The sequence below is a fragment of the Rhinichthys klamathensis genome, unplaced genomic scaffold (assembly GCF_029890125.1).
Source record: "Rhinichthys klamathensis goyatoka isolate OS25496 unplaced genomic scaffold, OSU_Roscu_1.1 h1tg000336l_1, whole genome shotgun sequence".
NCBI classification, from domain to species: Eukaryota; Metazoa; Chordata; class Actinopteri; order Cypriniformes; family Leuciscidae; genus Rhinichthys; species Rhinichthys klamathensis.
This window is the reverse complement of record NW_026606850.1, coordinates 1,010,483-1,038,334: the sequence shown is the minus strand read 5'-3', so window position 1 is coordinate 1,038,334 and position 27,852 is coordinate 1,010,483. Positions and strand designations below refer to the sequence as shown.

Genomic DNA, 27,852 nt, shown 5'->3' with positions numbered 1-27,852 from the left:
TCTGTAATACTGACTTTAATGTCTTGACTAAAGCAATGAAGAATCCGCAATCGATGAAGAACTAAGAGGAAACACTTTCAAGAAGGATTGGAAACGCTTGTTTCTGAACAGATCTCTGACTCTTGTTAATTCATTTTTGAAACCTTGATTCAGAAAGTGAGAGTAAAGTTCAGAAACTCAAATAGAAAATGGCTTCACTATCTGAAGATGATATTTCTTGTCCCGTGTGTCGAGAAATCTTCAAGGCTCCTTTTCTTCTGTCATGTAGTCACAGTTTCTGTAAAGAGTGTCTTCAACAGTTCTGGAGAATCAAGAAAACTCAGGAGTGTCCTGTCTGCAGGAGGTTGTCAAGACATAAGCCTTCAAATAATCTTGTGTTAAAGAACTTGTGTGAGACGTTCCTGAAGGAGAGAAATGAGAGGTGTTCATCAGTGTCTGAGGAGATCTGCAGTTTACACAGTGAGAAACTCAAACTCTTCTGTCTGGAGGACAAACAGCCGGTGTGTTTAGTGTGTATTAATTCACAGAAACACGACAATCATAAATTCAGACCCATCGGTGAAGTGGTTTCATCATATAAGGTAAGACTGATTTTAATATGAGGATAAACACTTAAAGGGATAGTTCACCCAAAAATTACAATTCTGTCATTAATAACTCACCCTCATGTCATTCAAAACCCGTAATACTTCCGTCCATCTTCAGAACAAAAATGAAGGTCTTTTTGATGAAATCTGAGTGATATCTTTCCCTCCATAGACAGCTACGCAACTACCACTTTGACATTTCAAAAGTGCATTAAGATATCTTAAGACCAATCCATATGAATTGAGTGGTTTTGTCAAAATTTTCTGAAGAGACTCGATTGCTTTATATGATGAACCGATTTCATTTAAACTTTTATTCAAGAGAATAAACCTCTTGCCGAAGCTCAGCGAGATGAACTGAAATCTATGAATGTGTCTCTGAAGGGAACTGACTGCCTTGAGGAAAGTGTTGATGGCATTTTCTTTCATCCCTCCGCGTAGTGTTCATCAGCGCAGCTGCTTTGTTTACAGGGTTACTGAGGTTATACAGCTGTATTTCTGCTGTTCCATGAGCGCCACCTACTGACAGACAGTGGATTTACATTTCCATTCAGCTTCTGTGGTTTTTGTTTGTGAAACTCAGACCACATTTTGTTATGGATTTTGAATGTTAAATAGGGGTCTCCTGGAAAAAAAGGTTGGGGACTAAAGCAATCGAGTCTCTTTAGAAAATGTTGGACTAAACCGCTCAATTTATATGGATTAGATTTACGATCTGTTTATGAACTTTTTTTAAGTGTCAAAGTGGTAGTTGTCAATGGAGGGACAGAAATCTCTCATCAAAAATATCATCATTTGTGTTCCGAAGATGAACGAAAGTCTTACGGGTTTGAAACGACACGAGGGTGAGTAATTAATGACAGAATTACAATTTTTGGGTGAACTATCCCTTTAAGCTTATGTAGCCTATTACATAAAAATCTCTCTGATATTATATTAAATCTCTGGTGTCTTATAGATTTGTTATATACGGTATTTTCTCTTTGAATTCCAGGAGGAGCTCAATACAGCACTGAAGCCCTTACAGGAGAAACTGAAACACAAGGAAAACATTAAGGGAGAGTTTGAGAAAACAGTTCGACACATCAAGGTGAGGATTGATTCCTTTGACATTTTCACACATAGGATTAGAGCAGCTGAACTGATTTGTCTGGCATAAATTCATGTTCCTTTATTGATTTTTTTTTATTAAACACACACACATGGGTTTTCATGTTTTATGGGGACTTGTTTTAAAAAGGGCTTTTAAAATGAAAATGTTTTGTTCTGTTAAAATAATTAATTGACATCTTACTTACTATATTTTCAAATGATATCACATATGAATGAATCTTCCTAAAACACCATTTAAAACAGTGTTGTTTTGTGACGAGAGACTAATGAGATTCATGTGTATTTTCACACTACAGACACAGAACACAGTGCTAGTACTTCAGAAAGTTAAAGTTGTAATTAACTAACCCACATTTCCCCACTCACTCTTCACGCTGCTCCAGAATCAGTTGTGTCTTTGAGATGATTGAAGTGAATGTGATTTGATTTCAGTCTCAAGCTGAGCACACAGAGCATCAGATTAAACAGCAGTTTCAGAAGCTTCATCAGTTTCTCAGAGATGAAGAAAAAGCTACAATCACTGCACTGATGGAGGAAGAGGATCAGAAGAAGCAGATGATGAAGGAGAAGCTGGAGGAGATGAACACACACATCTCAGATCTTTCACACACAATCAAAGACATAAAGGAGATGATGAAAGCCAATGATGTCTGCTTTCTGAAGGTCTGATTTCACATCATTGATTGATTGATTGATGATTGATTGATTGATTGAGTTCTTGATGATAAATGGTGTGTTTGTTCTGCAGGAGGTACCAGTCTCAATGGAAAGGTGAGTGATCTGCTGGTGTCTCTGGTCTCTCTGGTTCTGATCCAAAGCCACTGCAGTTCTGACTCCTGAATGTTCCTCCAGAGTCCAGATCTCACAGCCGGATCCACAGATGGCTTCTGGAGCTTTGATTCATGTGTCACGATACTTGGGCAACCTGCCGTTCAGAGTCTGGAAGAAGATGCAGGACATCGTCCAAAACAGTGAGTCTGGAGAAGATCTGTGCTCTTACACACGCATGGGTTTTTTAATGACACAAAAGCACTAGATTATTTCAGTTTGTAGTAAGTGAAGATCACACTAGTTCTGGTATATAATGAATATTATCAACTATTTTTTGAGAATATTTCTCCTTTCTTCATCTACTCAAGTCCAGATCAAACTCAACAGTGTAAAAGTGAAAACATAATTGTGGCTTTATCCCCTTAAGCGGCACCCCCCTTTTTTAATAGACATGACAATGCACATTCCGAACTTAAATGGTTGTAATTCAAGAATGCTTTGGAATATAGATGTAAGATTGGCCTTGTTTTAAAGAAGATTTAAAGGCAGATTTGTGTAGAAGTGAAATAAATTAAGAAAGTTAAACAGAAAAAAAGTTATAGAAGTTTGAGTTTATGAAAATGTACAATGTTAAAAATGTAATTATTCATATTTTATATAAAATATATATTTTCAAAACCTGGTGGACTCTAAAAATGCAAATAAAATCATAGCCAAAAATCTGAACAAGTTGTGTTTCAAATTTTAGGTTGATATCTTAAAAAAAAAAAGCTTTCAGTAAGATTTTGTTTGGGCGCAGTACCAAACTTTTTCACTAGTTGACATTACTGCCCATATAAGGGCGCCTGCGTTTCCATATGTTGTTTGAGTGATCTGAACCATTATTTTTACAATTTTCATACAATTTATGAAGTAGACATCCTATTCAGAAGTAGTATTGGAAGTTTGGCAGATTTTGAAATGAATTCAACCTCTAAGAAACACAAAAAGAACACGTATGTGCATTATAGCTCGCTGCCACATCACAAATGGTAAATCTATTATTATTTTCTTTATATTTAAAGCTACACCATGTAACTTTTGCTCTCAGGGTCCCCCTACAGTTGGGAAACACTTATTGTCTTCTACTACTGTTGTAAAATCTGTCATGCAGACCTGCAAACTTGTCGCTTTTCGGCGATAATCGCCGTTTTCTTGGTCATTTGGGTCATTCACGTGAATCGCGTAGAACCGGTGAGTTTTGGGGGGGGGTAGGCTGGGCCAATCGGAATCTTAGTACTTTTTCTCTTGGCCAATCGGAATCTTAGCACTTGCGTCAGAATCGCCATTGGATGAGACACCTGGCTACCACGCGAGTCTGATGGAAACTCATAACATGAAGGAATCTTATGTGAAATTCGAGGTAAATCAAGCTTTTTTGGAGCAAAAACAACAGCTAGTTGTTTGCTTGATTCAATTAACGTACGCCACCGATTTACTTTTATGAATGGTTAAAATAACGGATCTGTCCAACATCTGTCTCTTCAAAAGAGATCTGAATCGGTGTATAACAAATCGATAACACCAAACTAGTTAATATTAACTATTCATAAACTGCACTTCTTAATCTTTATAAATAAATAGCATTTATTAATCTTTGGTAATGTTAATTTCACTATTTACTAGTAGCCTTATTACAATTAAAAGTTCTATTTGTTAACATTAGTTAGCCTAATGCACTGGGAAGTAATATGAACAAACAACGAACAGCTTTATTTTTATTAACAAAGAATAATAAATACAGTAACAAATGTATTGCTCATCATGGTTCATTTATATTTTACTGCCTTTTTTCTCCTTTGCCAATCCTATGATAATTATATATACAGTATAGTGTTCATCCAGAACAACATGTAACTGTGTAACCACACCCTAGCAACCGTTTAAAGCTACCTAGCAACCATATTGCAACATATAGAAGCCATATTGCAGCTCCACAACATCGTTAAGACATTGTTTTTGTCAATGTCAAAATTGACAAATTTTGTCCCCCCCCCCAGCCAATACCGACTAGCCAATACCGTCTTAAGTTCTCACGTCTTGGGCAGACTGCCAGCGTTGCGTGTGAAATGTCTTCATCCCAGGTAGGGCTGGGCGATATATCGCACGATATGTTATGCGCATCTCTTCAGTAAAGCCGGTTCCTTGATTAGTAGTAAATCACCTTCACCTGCTTTCAGATGGAAGATATGATGCAGATATGAGTGTTAAAGTTAATGAGATAATTAAGTGATTAATTGAGTGATGATTGAGCATTATTGAAGACACCTGATGTTAACAAGCAGAATCACTGAAGGAGAAAATCACAAGTTGTAAGCCACCGTTATGGCGATCAGTTTTTGATTTAGTTGGACTCTTGACCCTTATGCTTTCATCTTTAAATTTAGTTTGTCTGCTGTTATTGATTTATAACAGTCAAATGAACACAGAAAAGTGTGATCTGATAGTGATGGTTATGTTTTGGCATAATCATGCTGTGATCTAAAAATAAATGAAACTTATTGAGATAGTTTGGTTTAAATCATTAGCAACAGCTTTGTGATTCTACAGCATATTATTATCAGTATTTTTCTTATAAACAAAAATATTTAATAAACATTGTTCTGATCTAAACAGTTTCAAATGAAGATCTGGCAGTTATAACTCAGATACAACAGCCAACAAAATCTAAAGTTATTAATCTAAGGGTCAAGAGTCCAACTAAAGCAAACAATGATCGCCATAATGGTGGCTTACAATTTTAGATTTTCTCCTTCTTTAGATGCTCAATCATCACTCAAATAATCAGTTAATTATCTCATTAACTTTAACAATCTTGAGTGTGGACTCATATACACTCCCAGGAGTGTTAATTTAACACTGGAGTTTTTGCTGTGTACAAAGAGCCGTAGTTAACTGACAAGCTGAGCCTTATCGCATCAATTATCGCTGGCGATACGACCGCGATATTAATGCGATATGGCTCAGCTTGTCAGTGAACTACGGCTCTTTGTAGTAAATGCCGCTCCATCTGAAAGCAGGTGAAGGCGATTTACTACTAATCAAGGATATCGCCCAGCCCTAATCCCAGGTACAGTGGCATATATTTCAGCATGTCATATGAATATAATTTCATGGGATTTTTTTTTTTTTTTTTAAACGCCAAAAGATCGCGTAGCTCACGTTTACAAGCCAGTGTCATTATAGTAGCCTATTGGCTACTGTTTTACATAATTGATATGCTAATTCAATTCATTGTTTGTGTGTGGTAGGTAATAACCAAATATCAAGCTACCATAGATGCAAATTTGAAAAAACTCAACAAGAGTTGATTCAATTCAATTCAATTCAAATTTATTTGTATAGCGCTTTTCACAATGCATATTGTTTCAAAGCAGCTTTACAGAAAGTGCATTTCAGAAATGTACATAGAAGAATATAGTTAGTTAATCATCATGTATTAATTTAGGGCATAACATATCGCCGGCGTCGAGTCGTCTCTTCACAGGCGTCGAGTCGTCTCTTCACAGGCGTCGAGTCGTCTCTTCACAGGCGTCGAGTCGTCTCATCGCAGGTGTTGGAGCATCTGAAGTCTCCGTGAGAGGCTGGATACAAACTGGAGCTGACGAACGCTATTTACCTCGGGACTAGCGTCCCGAGATAACAGCAGAAAAGCAGATGGGAAATAATTAGCGTAGCTGCTGTTCATAATATTAATGCAGTCGATCTGATTCAACAGTGGTATAAAAGGTAAGCATTATGTGAATGCTTGGCTGAAGAGATGCGTCTTTAATCTGGTTTTGAACTGGGAGAGCGAGTCTGAGCCACGAACAGTATCAGGAAGGCTATTCCAGAGTTTAGGAGCTAAATGTGAGAACGCCCTCCCTCCTTTAGTGGACTTAGATATCCTAGGATGAAACGAACCAAAATATAGTCACGTGACAACATCCAGATCGTTGGCCAGATGTGTCTTGAACATATTTCCATAACTGCACTTTGATTGGTCAGAAGTAACGTGCAGGAAAATTCCAACATAACTCCTGGAAGTAAACAAAGAGGAGGAAAATCCGGATGACATGCGGAGAATTCGCTCACAATGTATGTTCAGAATCAGCACGAGCTTTATACTTTCGCAAATCGCCTCATAAACAAAGTCTAGACGCGATATAAATAAGAGATTCACTGTGCAGTGCGGACAACTTCAGTGTTTATGATGAGAATTTTAGTGAGAGTGCAGAACGCGGTAAGTCAGTCATGGCTTAAAGGGAGCGCTATGACAATCTAAATAATAGTTTTGTTTGACTACGGCAGCTGGTACAGTCCAAAAATGTGCAGTTATTTTGCCGTTGGGTCTGTTCGAGGTCGGATCACGTTCTCACCACAAACGAACCGCTCCTGAGTTCATTTGAAAGCGTACCCATGAGGCGCCGGACTGGACAAAAGCGAAGCGACAACATGGCATCATGACTTTGCGTAAACATACACGCCACTTTCAAGTCAAGTGGCGTGTTATCTATACGTATTTTTAGCTATCCGCGTGTATGTGATCAGCTCATCCTTGAGTTGCTCTGAGGTCACAGATCAGACCACAACCTGAGAAAGTAGTTACTTTGTCTGTTTTCGAAGAAATTGAAGGCACAATTTTGGAAGAAACCGTACAGCACCTTAAAACATCAACCTGCGCCCTTGACGCACTTCCCACATCTTTTTTCAAAAGTGTGTTAAACAGCTTAGAAGCAGATCTCCTAGAAGTGGTAAATGCCTCACTTCTCTCTGGGAGTTTTCCAAACTCCCTGAAAACTGCAGTTGTCAAGCCCCTCCTGAAAAAGAGCAATCTGGATAAGACCATCTTGAGCAACTATAGACCGATCTCAAATCTTCCTTTCATAGGCAAGATTATTGAAAAAGTTGTCTTCAATCAGCTGAACAAATTCTTAAGCTCTAATGGATACTTTGACAATTTTCAATCTGGTTTCCGATCGCATCACAGCACAGAGACAGCGCTCATAAAGATAATAAACGATATTCGCTTAAATACTGATACAGGGAAATTATCAGTGCTGGTACTACTCGACCTCAGTGCTGCATTTGACACTGTCGATCACGACATACTTCTTGACAGGCTGGAAAACTGGGTGGGGCTTTCTGGGATAGTCCTAAAATGGTTCAGGTCATACTTAGAAGGGAGAGGTTATTATGTGAGAATAGGAGACCATAAGTCTGAGTGGACATCCATGACTTGCGGAGTCCCTCAAGGCTCAATTCTTGCACCACTCCTATTCAACCTGTATATGCTCGCAATGAGCCAAATAATGAGAAAGAACCCGAATCTCTTACCACAGCTATGCAGACGACACACAGCTCTACTTAGCCCTATCGCCTAACGACTACAGCCCCATTGACTCCATGTGCCAATGCATTGATGAAGTCAACAGTTGGATGTGCCTAAACTTTCTTAAGTTAAACAAAGGCAAAACTGAAGTCATTGCGTTTGGAAACAAAGATGAAGTTCTCAAGGTGAATGCATACCTTGACGCTAGGGGTCTAACAACTAAAAATCAAGTCAGGAATCTTGGTGTGTCTCTAGAGTCAGATCTTAGTTTCAGTAGTCATGTCAAAGCAATAACTAAATCAGCATACTATCATCTGAAAAATATTGCAAGAATTAGATGCTTTGTTTCCAATCAAGACTTAGAGAAACATGTGCATGCTTTCATCACCAGCAGGGTGGATTACTGTAATGGACTCCTCACTGGCCTTCCTAAAAAGACCATAAGACAGTTGCAGCTCATACAGAACGCTGCTGCCAGGATTCTGAGCAGAACCAGAAAATATGAACATATCACACCAGTCCTCAGGTCTTTACACTGGCTCCCAGTTACATTTACGATTGATTTTAAAGTATTATTACTGGTATATTTATTTATTTATTTATTTAACAGGGACATTGCACAACAAATGTGTTGCACAGACCAGAAATAGCTAGAAGCTAATTTTCATCTGTAGTCCCTGGACAGAGGCAAGGTGACAGCAGGTTAATACAGTGGACAATGAGCATTTCCAATGATGAGTCCATTCGTAATACAAAATTACAGATAAAACACCAGCAAAAGGATCATCTCAACAAAACATGCAATTGCACTACCAGTAGTGTTTACAACTATTTACAGTTCCCTTTTAAATTTACCTTCTTACATTTTTAACCAAATCCCAATTAACCAGTTTTGTGCTAATGATCACAAATCTGACCTTCTTTCAACCATTTCTTCAGGTTAAGTTTAAACTGTTGCAAGGTGCTACTCTCTCGCATAGTTAAAGGCAGCGAGTTCCACATCCCTGCAGCTTTCACAGAGAAGCAATTCTGTCCAAAAGCAGAGGACCTAAAGTTGACATAGCAGTCTCCTCTGGAGGAGGCTCGCGTTGTTCTAAGTCCTACCTCTTCACACGATTTAACAAACATACTCAGGGGCTGTGGTGCCAAATCATGAAAAATTTTATATACTAAATTAACATTCGAAAACAAAACAATTTTCAAACGTTAATAATCTATATTTCTTCACAATGTTACAGTAATGGTATGAAACAGGTTTTTTATCTAAAATTTTGAGTGCCTGTTTGTACAAGCTTTGAAGCGGCTGTAACGCAGAGTTGGTTGATAAAGACCAATTTGTGATGCAATATGTAAAATGTGACAATATCATCGCATGCAAATAAAGCTTGGCTGCATCTGTGCTCATTTGCAGGCGAACATATCTGAACTGCGATAAATTAAATTTTACAGTTTTTATCAGTTTTGAAACATGCTTTTTAAATGACAGTGTCCTCTCGAACACTACGCCTAAATAGTTGACAGACTCTGCTTCGTGAATCCTTGTTCCTTTTACAATAATTTCCGGCGCAGAGTGAGAAGTATTCCTTATTGAAAAAAACGTGCTGACAGTTTTGCTAAAATTTAGTGTCAAGCATGATTGCACCATCCAATCTGAAATTTTTTCCATTGCTCCCTGGAGCACAGCTGCTGCATTCTGTCTTAGTTTTGCATGGACATATATCACGGCGTCATCGGCGTACATTTGTACGTGAACTTCAGGACAAATGGCTGGAAGATCATTTATATAAACACTGAATAAGAGAGGGCCCAAAATGGAGCCTTGTGGCACCCCAACTGAGCAGTCTAAAAACGAAGACATAGTGCTCTTAATTCTAGTGCAGTGCATCCTATTCTCTAAATAAGATTTAAACCATCGTAATGTCTCGTCAGAAATATTATGAGCAGACAATTTAGATAACAGGATGTTATGGTTTACCGTGTCGAATGCTCTTTACAGATCTAAAAATATGGCACCCACCACCCCTCCTTTATCCAACATGGCTTTGAGTTGTTCAACAAAATAACAAAGTGCCGTTTCAGTTGAATGGTGTTTTCTAAAACCGAACTGAAGAGGATTCAGGGGGTGCTCTCCATAATTCAAATGATCCATCAGTTGCATGGCCACTACCTTCTCGACAACCTTAGATATTATAGGTAGGATACTAACTGGTCTATAGTTGGCCAGCTCAGCTTTATCTCCTCCCTTAAGCAAAGGTGTAACCACTGCCTTTTTTAGACAGTCGGGGAAGACCGCTTCTCTGATGGATCGATTGATTAGCTGAGTGGTAGGTCGACATAGGGTGGCAGCATTCCTTCTAACCATACACGAATCTAAACCATAACCATCCTGTGACTTTGAAATTTTAAGTCCTTGTAAAATTTTAAGGACTTCTTGCTCCGAGACCTCACTTAAGTGAAACACTGGTTTAGTTGAATCTACATATTTCATTTCCCTTGTTCTGTCACCAAAAACAACAACCAAATCATTAACAGAATCTTTGAAAAAACTATTAAAAGCACTGGCTACCTTTGATTCTTCTTGCGTTAAAACATTATTTATTTTAATTTCATAACATTTTTGAGACATTTTTTTCCGAGAAATAGTATTAATGTGCTTCCAGACCAAGTGATTATCAAATCAATAAAAAAGTTTGCTTTCGAAGTCTTTAGTTCTTTCACTACTTTATTCCGATAATCCTTGAATAGACGCATATCATTGTCAATGTTCGATTTTAAAGCCTTTTTAAGTAAATAATCTCTTCTCCTCATCAAATTCCAAATATCTTTTGTTAACCAGGGTAAATGTGCCTTTTTGTTCAAGTTAACACACTTTTTAATAAATTTCGCCTTAACGTTATTGATTAGATCTAAAAAGCTCCCACAAAATGAGCCTATTTCATCATTAGAGTTCAAAATATTCCAGTCTACCTTCTCCAACTCTTGGTCAAAATGTGCCAAATCTTTATTGGGTATTTTATAAAAAACCTCTTTCTTATTTGTTCTAAATGTAAATCTATTTTTGTTTAATTTCCTTGCTATAAGAACTAAATTATGATCTGATATACCTGTGATAAAATTAAAAGATTTTATTATTCTGTCAGATTTATTTGAAAATACCAGATCGATTTGTGTTTTAGATGTTTTGGTTATCCTTGTCGGTCCCTTTATTAGCTGTTCGAAATCATAAAGTCCTGTTATTTCCTTTAACCTTTTCCTACTGTTTTTATCTATCCAATTTACATTGAAGTCCCCTAGTACAATTACTTCTTTACCAAGAGTATTTAATTCCTTTAAAATCTCCTTAAATGATGTATAAAATGTAACATCAGCAGAAGGCGGTCTATAAAAACCAGCTAAAATGAATGACATCTGAGGTGACACATTTATAGTTAAAGCAATACATTCAATCTCTACATCCAATTTATCTTGCACATTTATCTGTTGGCATTGTAAATGCTCTTTAACATAGAAAAGTAATCCACCACCTCTTCCAGTAGACCTATCCCTTCTAAATATGCTATAGCCTGGAATGCAATATGCTGCCTGAGGAGATATCTTTGTTAACCAGGTCTCTGATAGACAAATAAAATCCAAGTTCGAGTCCGTAAGCAGTTTTTCCACCTGGTCAGTTTTAGAGGAAATACTCCTAACATTTAAATGTCCCCCCAGTAGACCTTTCGAGGTTTCGATTTAGCATCCCAGATAACTTTAGCGTGGTTGAGTGTATGAAAGAGTGTCAAATCATACCTCCGTGACTGTGGTTTTGAATGAAGTAGATTACTTCTCTTTTGTCGTCGGTTGATCCGTTCTGTGGCGTTCCTCCGCCGCGTGCTCCCCGCAGCCCCACGTCGCTTTTCCTCGGCGCCTCGGCTACTGTATCCCAGCTGATCTGACTCCAAGCCAAGCTGTTTGTTCATCGCTTCTTCGCACCATTTATCCTCGTGTAGTGCACTTTCCGCTGTACGCATGTCCTGCCCCGTGCACCCAAGACACAAATCTCCAAGTATCGATTGGCTAGGTAAATCCAGGTAAAAATGTTTGGAAACACTCGCAGCGTTTAATAATCCAGCCTGGTGGGCGCACACAGCGTCGCCGCGGCCCGTCACATTGTCGGAGTCGCCGCTGTTGGAGATGGGGCCTGGGCATTGATGAACGTCTCCCGATAATAGGAGACACAGGATAATGATCAGCGTTTCGCCTTGCGAACTGCGCTCAGGCCGTTTTTTGAGTCTTTTTTTGAATGAGGTCATGAGACTAGGAAACACGAATGTAGTAGCCACAATGGTCTTTCCATAGCCAAAATGCTTTCCCCCAAACTTTAAGGAAACATTTGCCTCCGCCAGGTTACTATATCCATTTCGATTCAAGTGCCATGCTCGTTCCCCAAACTTTGGAATTGATAGTGTTAAAATAAACGCATAAAGCAGAAATGCCACCAGCACACCACACCTGCTGCACCTGCCTTCCGCCATCATTGGATGATTGTCTTTGATATAAATCATTCAATGGGCTAGGACCTCAATATATTGCAGATATGCTCACTGAATATAAACCTAACAGATCACTCAGATCATTAGGATCACATCAGCTGGAAATACCAAGGGTTCACTCTAATCATGGAGAGTCTGCTTTTAGCTATTATGCCAGCCGCAGCTGGAATCAGCTTCCAGAGGAGATCAGATGTGCTCCTACAGTAGTCACTTTCAAATCCAGACTCAAAATACATCTGTTTAGCTATGCATTTACTGAATGAGCACTGTGCCACTGTCCGTCCGACTGTTTTTACTGTACTGGTTTTGTCTTTGTTTGTTTTCTAATTTCTAATTTATTTATTTTTATAATCTCTGGAAGAGATTTTGAAGGAGAGCGGGAGAGTCTTCACTCCGATGAGGCGAGTGAAGGAGTAAGTTATACTGCTGTATAAGAAGTCGCTGAGAGCGTCGTTAAGGGTAACGGCAGCAGACAGCGCACACGAAGCGTGCTCTGTGGGGGCCCCGCTGGGCATTACTGGTGTAGCACCACCCCAGCAGAGTACGTCCCTGGGCTAGAGGTCCAGTTGCACCGTAAACCGGCTCAATCTCTTCCATCTCAGATAGGGGTGGACCAGTACTACTTCATTTGATTTTTTATTCTGAACTGTTTTAATTATTCTTATTTGTTTTGATTATTTTAATTTCTTCTATGTAAAGCACTTTGAATTGCCATTGTGTATGAAATGTGCTATATAAATAAACTTGCCTTGCCTTGGCTATGTCCACGCCCAAACGAACCGTCGTCTTTTGCGTGTATGTGTACGCCGTTAAATGTCCGAGTGATTCTGCGTGTATGTACACGCCGTTAAATGTCCGAGCGAAACGAAGCAAAATGTAGATCTACATCTGGGGAGCGATATTTTTTTTCCTAGGATGGTAGGGGAAGACTCATAAATGGTATTAACCCCAGTGACGGGTAGGTTTAGGGACGGTGTTGAGGGAGGTCATATATTTATATATACAGTAATATAACGTTAAGTCAACGGCGTTGATAAACACGCTGAAAAGCGATTATGCGTGTTGATAGCACGCCAAAAATGGAAATACGAATTGGCGTGTCATACATACGCCATTTCATGAGATCAGTCTGGAAGCGAACTGTGCGAGAGAGACCGAGCGTGTCTGAACTAAACAAGGCAGGTGTGAAAGCACCCCTAGTCTCCTCCGACAAAACCTTTGCCTTCTTCGGTTTAGTTGCTGCTTCGGCCATGACAACAACTTACAGACGCTATACCAGCTGGCAAACAAATGCTAGTTGGGCTCTCACGTCCGAATTTGAGGAAGTGGGGGGTGGTGGGGGAAGTGAGATATGCCGTAAAGCAGTCGAATTTTGTAGTTCTTTTTGTCCTCGGGTTACTACCCGAACCCCGAAGATCTGTAGTGCCAGAAAAAGCGATACAGACCACGTCAGGCTATGGCAGACGTGCCATTCAACCTATTGTAAGTCGATGTACCATCACAAGGGTCTTGGAAATATATTATGAAGGTTGAAAAACTACGTGGTGTTGCTTTAAAACATTTTCAGACCTTTTTTTTTTCTAAAATAATTGAATGGATGCTATCTTTTGAACTCTTGGCATGAAAACAAGTTTCTACCATTCTTTCATGATTTTTCATGTTCATCACTATTTCAAAATAAAGGTCTGAACACGTCTTAGGAGTATGAAAATATTCTTGTTGCAAATTGATAAATTACGGCTCCTCTGTAATTTATTTTGAAAATCAGTCACCAAATATGGAAACTAGAGATTGTAAGCTTTCAAATTATATATAGTTTGTCAAGATTAGTTTAGTATAGGATATTACTGTTTTAAATATGTACATTTAAATGTGTAATGGCCAATATAAGGGGCTATTTGTGATTCTTCAGACTGAAACACTGAACCTAAAATATAATATTGTGAACTCAAGGAACTTCAATATGCATTTCATGTTCCTCAAAAAGTTTATATTATAATGTGTTCCTAGAGGAACTGTTGACAGTCTCAAGTTCACGAAGAAAATGTAACATTTTAAATAATTGTATAATCTCGCCAGAAAGCTGCGGCCAGATTCACAACATTGAGAAGAATTTTAATCTGTTTTTTAAAGATTGTTCTAAAAACAAAACTTGAGAAGAATTCAAAATTGTGAAAAGAATTATCTTAAAAATCACATCTTAATTATATATAAAATATATTGTTAGATTTACCACTTGATTCATATATTTTTTGTATTAAACAATCCAACCTTGTGAGTAGGATAATACATTCAGACAACTTCAAAACTTCTCAACATATTCCATAAGGAAATATTTCACAAGACATTCTTACGGAAATATTTGAGAACTTTTCAATAATTGTTTAAGAGTTGGACTTAGAGTCAAAATGTATATCGGAATTTATTGTACGATTTTATTTTTTTCATGATTCCTGAATTCATTTTGAAAGTGTTTCTAGATGAAGTGCAGCTTCATCTTGATTGTTCCATGTTTCAGAAACACAATGATGAGGGTCTGTTCAGATAATGTTTATCAGAAGAACCTGCTTCAGTTACTCACACCACAGAGATTTATTACATCTTAACATATTACAATCATTGATTATTCATTACTAAGTTAAACGCATCAGACAGAAACAAAGTATTTTAAAGCAAATACACACACATTAAGACCCGGTTTAAACATGATCAGAATTTTTACAGATACAGTATTTTTATATCTCAACAGCTCTGATTGTTAGATTGTGATTTAAACTTTTCCAGTTTATCAGTTTCTCTTGATGAGACACAAATGTTTAACTCACACATTTAATGTTTGTCGCTGATGCCATTAAACACTGATCACTGTCTGTGTTTTTAGTTACACACTCAGTTTTATTATCAGAGGAAAATGTCTGATGTGTTTGATCAATAGGACGAGTGTCATAATTCATAATAATCTGTGTTCGGTTCACTCATGATCATTATATGAATATCAGATTAAAAGCATCTGTTGATTGTGTCTCATCAGCTCCTGTGATTCTGGATCCAAACTCGGCTCATCCACGTCTCCTTTTGTCTGATGATCTGACCAGTGTGAGATACAGCGGGAAAAAACCCCTTCCTGATAATCCAGAGAGAATTGATTCTTATTGGTGTGTTCTGGGTTCAGAGGGTTTTAACTCAGGAACACACAGCTGGGATGTGGAGGTTAAAGAGAGTCGATACTGGAGTCTTGGAGTAACTACAGCATCAAACCAGAGGAAGGGACGTGATTTCTGTAACACTGATGTCTGGAGTGTGAAGTACGGACTGACTGGGTCTGGTTTTCCTGTTGAACAGGATCTTGAGCGTGTGAGAGTTGATCTGGACTATGACAGAGGAACCGTGTCATTCTCTGATCCTGTAACTAACACACATCTACACACATTCACAACCACCTTCACTGACACACTCCTTCCAGTCTTCCGGTGTCCTGAATCTCTGAGGATCTTACCTGTCAATAGTCAGTAAATGTTACATCTGTAAGTCTAGATCGACATGCTTTCATCTTTTACAGTCATCATGTGACTGTATCTGACTGATAGGAGGGCGCCAGACCATTTAAAAAAATTAAAAAAAAAATATTAATAGGGCCTTGAGGTCGATCTGAAATCTAATAGGTAGCCATTGAAGGGATTCCAATATTTAATTCATCACACATAGACAGTAAATAAACTGGACACAGCGACCCCATAGGTTTCAATGGAGAAAAGTGAAGTCAATTAGAAGCACTCACTTCCTGATGGCTGAGCGACTGCGCCGGCTCAAACTGAGCTTGACGACGGAGATGTGACGTGAGCAACCTGTCTGACAGCTGCAAGTCTTCTAGTAGCTGTGCCGAGAGAAATCTGAATCATTCCCTTCCGAATCTCGCAGAGACGGGGAGTGCGAGTAGGAGCTGTCCATGACTATTAGCTTCTCCCTTGACTTTATGCCTCCACGTCCCCCCGATTGCCCCCGAGCTTCTCCTCCTGTCTATACGGTAATTTCTCTACTGTACGACGGAGAGTCGTGTGGTTCTGACGCAATCATTAGCCTATTTTTACAAAAACTGCTTCTACGGGACCATAATGTAAGATACAAGGTAATGGAGCCTTTTATACATTGTCGTGTTTCTTTCGAAATAAATAATGGACAAATGGAGTCTTTAAATGCCTCAGATGTATTATTCTGTCAAATTGGCGCCAAAATGAACGGGAGTCAATGTAATGCTAACAGCAGGTGACAGTCTGCTACAATGGCTTCAGTTTCCGGTGGATGGATTACCCCCTTGATCTCACATGAGTAAGAGTGCTGTTGATCTGTGATTGGCTGCAGCTGATCACATGACTGTTGGCTGATCACATGACTGATAGCTGATCAGATGGCTGATCACATGACTGTTGGCTGATCACATGGCTGATCACATGACTGATATCTACAGGAATACTCACATAATGTTGTTATACAACGGATCAATAAACAAGTAGTTAGTTTATTCATCTTTAAAAAAAAATAAAAAATCTGTAAAATTGTGTTCATAGACCCATGTTGTCTGCTGAGGCGAAGTTAATATCAAATTACAAATTTTAGTCTCAATATATCCAGATATTTTCAGGGTTTCAGTCATGGAAAAGTTATGGGAAAAGTGCTCAGTCTCTGGGAATCACTGAAATCTTTGAGTTTGACAGTTTCAGAACAAATATTGATGATCCCTTGTATAAACGAACAAATGTGTGATTGCACAATTTCATTGTAATTTTCAGAAAGAAAGATTAAATGTTTGGTTTGATAATTAGGTTTTAAAGTGTGGCAACATTGTTTAACTCCTGAATTTTATTTTATTTTCTCTGAAATAGCCACGTCATGTTTTTTCTACATTTTCTATAGCTTTATACAAGATTGTATCAAAGCAGCTTTACACTAATAAACAGGAAAATAACAAAAAATATTTTGCCATGATTGAAATTTGCAACACTGACATGGGTGTCTTTTTTAAGTTTTAAAATATATAAAGCAGATACAAAAGACCATATTTTGCCATTATTCGGATCAAAGTAAATAGTTCCAAGTGAAGACAATAAATAAGACTTATTATAAATGAATAATGAATAAATTAATCGAAATACTTTACTTGCTTTTGTAATATCAGTCCTCGCAGTCACTGTGAGCAATGGAGACTTCAGTGTAACTTTACTGAGATCTAGTGGTGAAATTGTGCAACTGACTGCAAACAGGAATATATTGTAAAATGGCTATATCTACATTACAAGATCACAGTCGACAAACAAGAAACAATCCGGCCTAATAACTCAATTATTTTATAATAATCATTAAGTTAAACAATAGCATACCCGGACTGGCCGTTCATCTCACCTCAATTGTCTAATTTTGACTTTTGACGCATCACACTGGTTCCCTCGACGAAATCCCAATAGGATTTATCCATTGGGTTTTTTGTTTATCTCTGTGATCAACAAAAGTTTATGATAGGGGAGAGTGGGGCACAACCTAACACATTTTGGTTTTGGCTCAATTATTAAAAAAATAATTAAGTTAGATTTAACTTTTTTTTTACACAAGCAACATACACATCTCTGCTACAAATGAACACTTAAAGTTTTTTTCTAGGGCCTACCATTTTCGTACAGTTGCACTGAAAGTGACAGAAGTGCAAATGTTACAACTTACCCCATATGAGGGGTTAATTGTAACAGACAGAGGGGTTAGTTGTAACACTTGTGTGTAACACACATAATTCAGTACTATTTTATCTGTAGTTTGATATTGTTTGTGCATCTGTATAGATAGATATCCATACATACATTCCTCATCCAATCATCCTTCTATTATGAATCAATATCATGGATAGAGATATAAAGGGCTGCACAGTTTTGCAATACATAAGTAAATAAAATCATCAAATATTGCAATTGCAGTTGAATTACATTTGTGTGTGGCAGCTGCATGCAAAATTATTATTATAAATAATAATAACAGTAATAATAATAAAAATGAGCATAAAATAACAATTTAAAGGGTTTATTGCATTAAAAAGGCTATATTTTTGAATAAATAAACAAGTGATCAATGCATAGTAAACTAAATAAAAAAACATTGTTTGTGAAAGTCCAACAAAGTTAAATATATAAATAAATACTCAAACCTGAAAAGTTGCGTGGCTCTCTGTTTTCATTTGATTATCATTGTACACTTGGCGGCTTAAGGCCCGTTCACACCAAGCACGATAACTATAAAGATAACGATAAAGATATAATTCTAAAAATCGTACTCCATATTAAAGAATAACAGAGTTCACACCACAACAATAACGATAAAGATATGAGGAACGATATCGTTAGGATCACTTTCAGAACGATTTTGTTCCAGCTGTCGAACGATAAAACACTGACAGCCAATCAGAATCCATTCTAATTTAAAGGTCTACTTTGAAACCGCAGCGCGGGCGCGCGCGTGCTTAGAATAAAAAGACCGTTATCAGTCGTTGGTGTGGACGCATATATAGTTATCTTTATCGTTATCTTTATAGTTATCGTGCTTGGTGTGAACGGGCCTTTAGTTGTAACACTGCGCTACAACTAACCCCGCTGTGTAAAAAATATTTTAAGCCTAGCTAACACTTTCTAGGAGTTGCTGACATGTTTTAGCCAATAAGACAGTGATTAAGGCAATATAACGTTAGATTTGGAAACGTACACACCCAACTCAGAAACCGAAAAAAACCTATGATGAAAAAAATTACTTGCATGGTGTCAAAACACTCTTTGTCCAGTATCTTCACGAAATATTATCAAAACTTTCCACAAATTCGCGGGAGACCGTCTTCTGGCAGCGAGAGAAAAAGAGCGGAAAACACAACCTGCTTGATCCTGACTAACTTTGTAAAAGGTCCGTGTTACATTTAACCCCGCGTTAGGTTGTGCCCCGCGATCCCCTACTTTATAAACAAACTACACCACAGTCCCACGACTTCAACGTCACCATCACTGAGCTTCTGACGACAAATGAATAAATGTAACATAACATTTAAAATATTCCTACAGGCTATATAAAATAAAATGTCACAACCCTGTCCATCGCCCGTTAGATATACACAAGACGAATTATATCTCATGTTCAACCACTAGACTAGAGACATCAGAGCCAGCGGCACACGTCAGACGAACTAGCCGAGGTGAGGCTGTTCCAGGCGGGGTACATGAGCGCTGAGCGCCCGCTGATCCCTGGATCTCACAACTCCGAAAACGTCAGATCAAATTTTTAAATAGGCGCTATCTTTATAAATAAACCACATATTCGAGTTTTAAACAACTACATTGTCGACTGAAAAACTATTAAAACTACATTTCGTGACACAATAACAGTAGTATTTTTAAATTTCGCGGCTTTTCTCCTCTGAACGTTACTATTACTATTTATATCATGACCAAATACAACCAGAAACAAATGTTCAGTCTTGCTTGTGAAAGATAATTCATCGAGACTTGTTTTCAACTGTGTGGCGATTTGTACAGCCCCAAGCAGGACACGAAACAGGCATTTTTCTCAATTCTCATATGGGTTGGCCAGAAGGGTGGCGGACTTGGTTAGGATTTCCCAAGATTTTCCAAGATGGCGCCGCCCATACCCCCCATAAACGGCTTGAAAACCGTTCTTCAGAAAGTCTATGGGTGACGTCACAGACGCTTTGTCCATATTTTTTACAGTCTATGGTTGTAGCTCGTTGTCTACGCTACGATGATTGTAAATAGGTGTCATTTGTGTTTTAACAACGTTTAGCTCACAAGTTCATGATCCGGGAAGTTCGAATCTGTGAATATATAGCCAACTTTACTAAACTCCTGGAACTAAGCACTCGCTGACCACATTTCTTTATATTTGAGTCCAAGTTCAAACTCTATGAACTGTTCCATTGTTAACGTATGGAGCTGTACGTCTGAAACACTGCCAGCGGGACATTAAACAGGAAGTATTTGTCCGAACTCACAACAGGTTTTGTGAGGGAACGCAAAGTTCTTCGGGGGAATGCAAAAGATTTCAACAAAAAAAAAAATCTCTCATCCCAATTTTTTTTTTTTAAGTTTGTGTTTACATAATAAGTTTGTACTGTGTGTTGTGAGATTGTCTTTTGTCCATGTGAAGCTACCGTAGTTCTGGGTATGCTAACCACGAGAGTCGAACGCATAGCTTATGTTATTCTGTACTAGCCGAATAAAACGCTCTTTAATATAGACCACGACCCGTGTTTTGCCTCATATCATGACATGGTGTCAGAATTAAGGATTTCACGCTGACATTAAGAGCAAGATGGCAAAGTTTGGACCTCCCGAGCCGTTTGATTTCTCGCAGCCAGCTGAGTGGCTTACATGGCGGCAGAGATTCTCCCGGTTCAGAGTCGCATCGAAACTTGACAAAGAGAGCAGCGAAGTGCAGGTGAACTCGCTCTTGTACGCGATGGGGAGAGATGCCGAACCTATTTACGGCTTGTTTGTGTTTCCTGCGGCAACCGAGGCCATGCCACATCCAGAGTATGAGTTTAATCTAGTGATGCAGAAGTTTGATGAACACTTTGTCCCGAAAAGAAACGTCATCCATGATCGCGCCCGTTTTCATAAGTGGAGCCAAAGGGCCGGTGAGACAGTTGAAGCTTTCGTGCGGAGCCTGTACGAGCTCGCGCAGCACTGCGAGTTCGGCGCGGGGAAAGACGAGCAGATCCGGGACCGGATCGTCATCGGAATAATGGACAAAGAGGTTTCGCAAAAACTCCAGCTAGAGGCGGACCTGACTCTGGAGAGAGCCATCCAGCTTGCACGGCAAAGTGAACAAGTTAAACAACAAAGTGCAGAGCGTGTGGAAACTACAGTGAATGAGGAGAGACAGAAACAGTACAATAGCACAAGGAGGAGCTATGATAAACCACGGCAGGGACAAGGACAGAAATACAGTGAGAACAAACTGAACTGTCAGAGATGCAACAGGATGCATGAAAAAAAAGAAAGCTGTCCAGCCCGTAACAAAATTGGTGCAGAAAGTGCAATAAAATCGGACATTTCGAGGCTGTGTGTAAATCCAAGATGCTGAAAGAAGTCAGAGCAGAGGCTGTTATGGATTCAGACGAGGATTATTTTTTTATTGGAGAACTATTCCTGAGAGCAACCACTAAGTCAAAGCCACATATCATTGAGGAGTCAAACCCAGATACTGACTGGGATGTAGAGTTACTAGTGAATGGCAGTCCGGTGGATTTTAAAATCGACACAGGTGCTGATACCACCGTTATGACTGAAGCGACTCAGCAAAATACGTCAAAAACCAAAACTGAACAAGTCCAGGCCAACAGTGTACAGCCCAGGCGGGAAAGTCCGATGCGTGGGTAAGTTCCTTGCCACCACTACATTCAAAGGTCAGAAATACCAATACTGGATTACAGTCATAAAAGGACAGTATGTTAGTAACTTGTTGGGCAAGGCAGTGGCAAAGCGCATGGGGCTGGTGGCAAGAGTCAATGCTATTGTGGCAGGATGGACTGTGGTTGAATCCAGTCCCTCCTCCCCATTTGGTTACATTGGTTGTTGTCCTTTCTATCCGGTTCGTGATTGGCTTGTGGTGTGTCCGTGGTGGCCAATCATGTCAGGAGGAGGAGGTTAAAGCTTGAACGTACCTCCTGTGGCAGTGCGTATGTTGTAGGCTTGTGTTGGTTGGGTTCACAGTTTCTGGTGGTGTCGTAGGTATGTAGAGGTTTATTGCAAATGTTGTACTGTGTTAGTTTGCTTGTGGTTTATGTGGGATTCCGATTTTTCATAGAATTCCTTGCTGTGTTGCGGCTAACCCATTTTTCATTGAGTTGAACGGAATAACGTGTTACTCGCCTGTTTGTTGACTCGCCTGCAAGATTCTTGTGTCACGCGCTGTTGCTCAGGTAAGTTTTCTCCATTCGGGTAATGTTACTTGCCTTATTTGGGTGGTAGCTTAATAAAACCCTTATTGTGTGTTTTAGGGATAGCTACTATAGCAAGGAAGCGTCTGCGGCCTGCCTTGGGGCAACTGCTGCTTTGTTGGTAACGCTTTAGATTACAGCCCGGAAAGTACTGCGTAATTAAAGCGATTTTACAGCGCAACCTTCGGTAATTATAGTGTACCTATAACGTACTTACAATATAAGTATAAGGGAACAATATGTAAAGTTTGGGGAATAAAGGGGTAACAACCAGGAGAATTAAACAATTATTTATACTGTAAGTATTATATAACTAAGGGGTACTTATTTTACTATATTATGATATAACAATCTTACATTTGGGAACAATTTAGCAAGAACATACACTGCATACCTTTTTGTAATAATGGTGAACCAGTACATACTGTATAGGCTTTTTTAAAATTACAGGGTACATATCTATGCATTAATAAAGTAGTATTTTTAACAAAAGTGCACTGAAAACAAAAACTATTGCAACTTTTGCTTAAATATTGGGGAGAGATACTCTTGTTTCATGTAGTTGTGCTTGTTGCCCCCTTGTTCCATGTAGTTACAGGGTAAGTGTGACATTGCGGGCCGTAAATTAAAGTGGTGCTTGTTACCCTCTTGTTCCATGTAGTTACAGGGTAAGTACAATAAAAATGCATACACAATCTAATGTCACTGACTCGGAAACCTTTATTTATTATACAAGCACCACTTACCCTGTAACCACATGAAACCAGATATATTTCCCAGTAATTAAAAAAACTACAATAGTCTTAGCTTTTCTTGCCTTGAAACATGTCAGCCCAAACTTAAACATCTGCACTTTTGCTATAAAAAAATAATAAATAAAAATTTTATAAAAAATAGATATGTACCCTGTCATTTAAAAAAAAAGCCTATACAATATGTATTGGTACACAATTATTACAAAAGGTACGCAGTGTATGTTCTCGCTAAATTGCTCCCAAATGTAACATTGTTGTATCATAATAGTAGAATAAGTACCCCTTAGTTATATAATACTTACATTTTTTTAATTCTCCTTGTTGTTACCCCTTTATTCCCCAAACTTTACATATTGTTCCCTTATACTTACATGCAAGTACTTTATAGGTACACTATAATTACAGAAAGTAACTCTGTAAATCCCTCTTAATTACACGGTACTTTCCGGGCTGTGGTTAATGCACGTCTCCCTTACGTGCTGAACTTGTTTCCGGCGAGTCCAAGTTAACGGACTGAGTTCAGTTTTCCAAGGAAACTGCATCGTAGGCCACTTGTGTGGCCGACTGAGTATCTGCCCTCAGATTTGTGTTATCCACGGATGTGTGTGTTTGTTACGTGATTGTCTGAGTGGGTCGTGTGTCCTTATTTCTTCAAAGTTATTTAATTTGCCTTTTTTTGTTTATTTCATTTACCAATATTCTAGTTGTTTTGTAAAGTCATTTCATTTGCTTCTTTGTTTATTTTCATTTACAAATATTCTAGTTGTTTTGTGAAGTCATTTCATTTGCTTCTTTGGTTATTTCATTTACCAGCATTATAGTCGTTTTGTAAGGTCATTTCATTTGCTTCTTTGCTTATTTCATTTATCAATATTCTAAATATTTTGTAAAGTTATTTAATTTGCCTTTTTGGTTATTTCATTTATCAGCATTGCTGTTGGTTTGCATGGTTATTTCATTTTGTTTGTTTATTTGACTTAAAAGCATTCCTGTTGTTTTTCAACTTTATTTCATTTTCTTTGCTGCTGTTGTTGGAAAAGATATTTGTTTTTTTTGGTCATCATTCTTAGTCTGATTTATGGTGTGAAATTATGACCTGTCGTTAATTTTGTTTATTCTGTCCTTGTTATATGTCGCGGCGCTGAGAGCTGACAGTGGGGACGGCGTGCTCGAGGTGGTGGGCCCTCTTTAGTGTGTAGTGTGGTTACCTTCACAGTGTGACCGTTGCTGTGCTGATTGTGTGGCTGTGTACGTGCGGTTGGGGTGGATTATTTGGATACTCATGCCCGAGTCGCTGGACGCCCACCAAGCCTCAAGCCCGGTATTGTGAGTGTGTGTGTGTGACATATACTTTATGTCAGGACACTGATTCACACATCCTTGTGTGTTATTTATTATTGTGTTTTATTCATATGATGATTAATTATTCAATCTCCATTGGAGTGCTGTGATGTGGTATTGACTCTTACCCAGTGTGTAGTGTTTTAAGAATATGCTGACGTCAGCCTTTCAGAGTGTTTACTATTTTTGCTGTGAATTTGATTAATAAAATTGTATTTCTTTGTACGGAACCATTTCTCTGTTTGTTCAGTGCACGAACCTGATTGCCTAATTCTATAAAAGTTTTGGTGGTTACTTACAGTTCCCCGGGTTAGACCTCGGGGTGGCGTAGTCGAGTTTTATTTGCTGCCGCTGCTACACTATCACCAGTGACTTAACAAGCGATGTGTTCGGGTTAATAGGACTACTGAACTGTGAGCCTGTTAAGATCGAGCTGACTGAGGATGCAGTCCCATACAGCGTCAACACGCCACGCAGAGTTCCGTTTCTGCTCCTTCCAAAGGTGGAGAAAGAGCTAAAGCGTGTGCTGAGCCTCGAGATCATTGAGGAAGTTACAGAGCCGACGGACTGGTGTGCCCCAATGGTGCCCGCTCCAAAACGTAACAAGGACGAGGTCAGAGTGTGTGTGGATTTGAAACGCTTGAACAAGGGAGTGAAGCGCGAACGTTACATTCTGCCCACACTGGATGATATAACACCTAAGCTGGCAGGAGCCAAAGTTTTCTCCACTCTGGATGCTTCTAGCGGGTTCTGGCAAATTCCATTGGACCCCAGCTGCCAGAGGTTGACAACCTTCATTACCCCAATGGGCCGGTTTTGCTTCAAACGTCTGCCATTTGGCATTACATCAGCGCCTGAGATTTTCCAGCCGCTGATGACCGACCTGCTCAAAGGCCTAGAAGCGACGGTCGTTGTGATGGATGATATCCTGGTTTACGGATCTACAAAAGAGGAGTGTAAAGGATCAGCTATATGAAATATTAATAATCAATAATAACTTGTTATTATTAATTATGAATATTTGAGGTCAGTTAATTGGATTAACTTGACATGGCTAAATTAATCTTACAATCAATTAATCCGTTTGTTCAACTAGCTCTTTGATTATTCATTTATTCTTAAAAACAGTTACCTTCCATGGCCACAGAAGAATAGTCATTTCTTAGCTTATACAGCGCTTTGAGCTTGTAGCAAAAATCTAAATCGTAAAGGGACTCCGTATTGCAAGCGAATCAGAGCAAAATACATATTATGTACAAGTTTTATTAACTAAATCATAAATAATCTAAACAAACATATGTGCATATATGTACAGATACACATAAATACATAAATAGGTAAGGGATAGAATGAGATTGGAAAGGAGAGGGAACGATGGGGCAGATCCATCTAACTGAGAAGAACCAACAACATTTCATTTTCACATTTCATTGAATTGAATACTTGCATTTGTAGTGGGAACAATTCTTGAAGTTGTGGAAAATTAAAGTCGTTGAGGGTTCCGGCGGTGTCAAGTGGAAGTTGTTTGAAAGTTATCTTTCTTCATGAGCACATCAAGGCCTGGGGCCCTGGGCCCTGTTGAGGCCGCGCTGAGCACTCAGGAGAAGTGAGGAAGTCGGAAGAGTGGGTGATTGGAGTCGTGGTTCCAAACTCCTGAGATTGTCCTTGGTTCTTTGTGAGAGTCTTCTCTCTCCATCTTGAATGTGGGTCCAGGGTGAGCAGTTTTCTGGATTGAAGTAAAGGCAGTCTGACTCCCTTTTGAGAGCATGAAAGCATGGCCTGCTGGACCCAGAGATGTATAGTAACGAAGTAGAACTACTTCACTACTGTACTTAAGTACTAAAAGGCTGTATCTATACTCTACTAGAGTATTATTTTTTTCTCCTACTTCCACTTTTACTTCAGTACATATTTTCGATGAGTTTAATACTTCTACTCCGATAAATTTTTTATGTGCTGCATCGTTACTCGTTACAATTATAAAAATGTTACGAATCATTCCAAACCCACATAATCACTGCCAGAGCGGTAGATGGAGCTGTCACCAGGTTTGATGAAGCTGGCTCATCATTGAGCGAGTTAAGCGATCAAGAACAGCACGCACGCTCGTACTCCCGTTCTGCCTCTCGATCTGCTGCCTGCCTCCATTGAGAACACTTGAGATTTGTTAGTTTTTTTCGAGATGGAAGAACCAGAAACACCACCTTCAACTTCGAGTGATCGTGGCGCCGGTGGCAGTGTTTTCATTTGTTGGAGTGAAAGATAATTCATATAGAATGTGCGAGGACGCCGACGCACTGAATCGTTCTTTGTTTTTAATAGTTCAAAGTTACTATTAAATTTAATGTTAATACCTTGACAAACCACATCATTAAAAAGATATAAGACTCAAGGTTTAGTATTTGACCACTATTTTATTCTGAGAAACTTATAGTGACAGTTATTTCTTAATTTGTGTCAGGGCCCTGGGGGGAGGGGTTCCTCCCCGTATCAGCAGTGTGTTTGCGGCAAGATGAGAGAACCAAGAGAGTGGGCGGTTGCTGTGGACTGTCTCTAAATAAGGCTGAGAAGATCCCTCCTCTCTCAGTTTGCTTTACCAATCAGGAGTGGACTCTCTGGCGGGAGTTTCATCTGGGGGAGATTTTTATGACTCTTTGTCCAAAGAGTCCAAAAGAAAAAGCTTCACCCTTTTTCTGTTCAGTAATGATCAGATAGATATAACAAATCCACAGTGCATTCTAAAGGAATGTGATGTACATCAAAGTGTGAGTCATTAGGTGAGGATTAATTAGGTAGGAGACATGATACAGGTGAAGTTACATTGCCCGTTGGTAGGTTGTACAACCAAATACATACCAATCAAATACATACCGTAGTCAGTGTTGGGCAAGTTACTTTTAAAAAGTAATTAGTTACAGTTACTAGTTACTTCTTCCAAAAAGTAACTAAATTAGTAACTCAGTTACAAATTTTAAAAGTAACTAGTTACTTAAGAAAGTAACTATTGCGTTACTTTCAAGTAAAATTAAATTTTAAATGCTCAAATGTGACCCCACCTCTACCCCTCTTTAACGGAACTTAAAATACATGTGCATGTTCAATTATTTATGATAAATCTGAATATTATAATGAAATGGACACTTGACTTAATACAATACATTATTAACAGAAACATGAAACATTGTACACACATCTAAAAAAAAAATGTTGCTGTGCTGTGTGACAAAGTGAGACTAGCCTCCAATCAAATGCCATGTAGATATTATGTTTATATAGTGGATCAATGCAAATAACACAATAGATGTTTTGGAACTTTTGATATTTATTGCCCCTCAACAGGCCACAACTGGGCAAAATTAAATTAAGCTTGTTAAGCAATATACCAAAAAGAAATAATATATACACTCTTTGTCGTGCAAATAAAACA

The 27,852-nt window shown here is 38.7% G+C and overlaps 2 protein-coding genes across 2 annotated transcripts in view; one reads left to right on the top strand and one right to left on the bottom strand.

Moving 5' to 3' along the window:
- The window catches only part of mcoln1b (mucolipin TRP cation channel 1b), a 329,868-nt gene that overhangs the window by 34,285 nt on the left and 267,731 nt on the right, over positions 1 to 27,852 (bottom strand). The window lies entirely within an intron of this gene.
- On the top strand, positions 183 to 15,869 carry LOC130106317 (E3 ubiquitin-protein ligase TRIM39-like). The gene is made up of 6 exons (XM_056272392.1): positions 183 to 581; positions 1,582 to 1,677; positions 2,133 to 2,363; positions 2,449 to 2,471; positions 2,553 to 2,671; positions 15,382 to 15,869. The coding sequence occupies exons 1-6, from the start codon at positions 189 to 191 to the stop codon at positions 15,861 to 15,863; spliced, it is 1,344 nt and encodes a 447-aa protein (XP_056128367.1). The 5' UTR covers positions 183 to 188; the 3' UTR covers positions 15,864 to 15,869.

Coding starts and splice junctions, on each gene's coding strand:
- LOC130106317 (XM_056272392.1), top strand. CDS start 189: ATGGCTTCACTATCTGAAGATGATATTTCTTGTCCCGTGTGTCGAGAA. Junction 582..1,581: donor AAGTGGTTTCATCATATAAG/GTAAGACTGATT, acceptor TTTGAATTCCAG/GAGGAGCTCAATACAGCACT. Junction 2,364..2,448: donor ATGATGTCTGCTTTCTGAAG/GTCTGATTTCAC, acceptor TTTGTTCTGCAG/GAGGTACCAGTCTCAATGGA.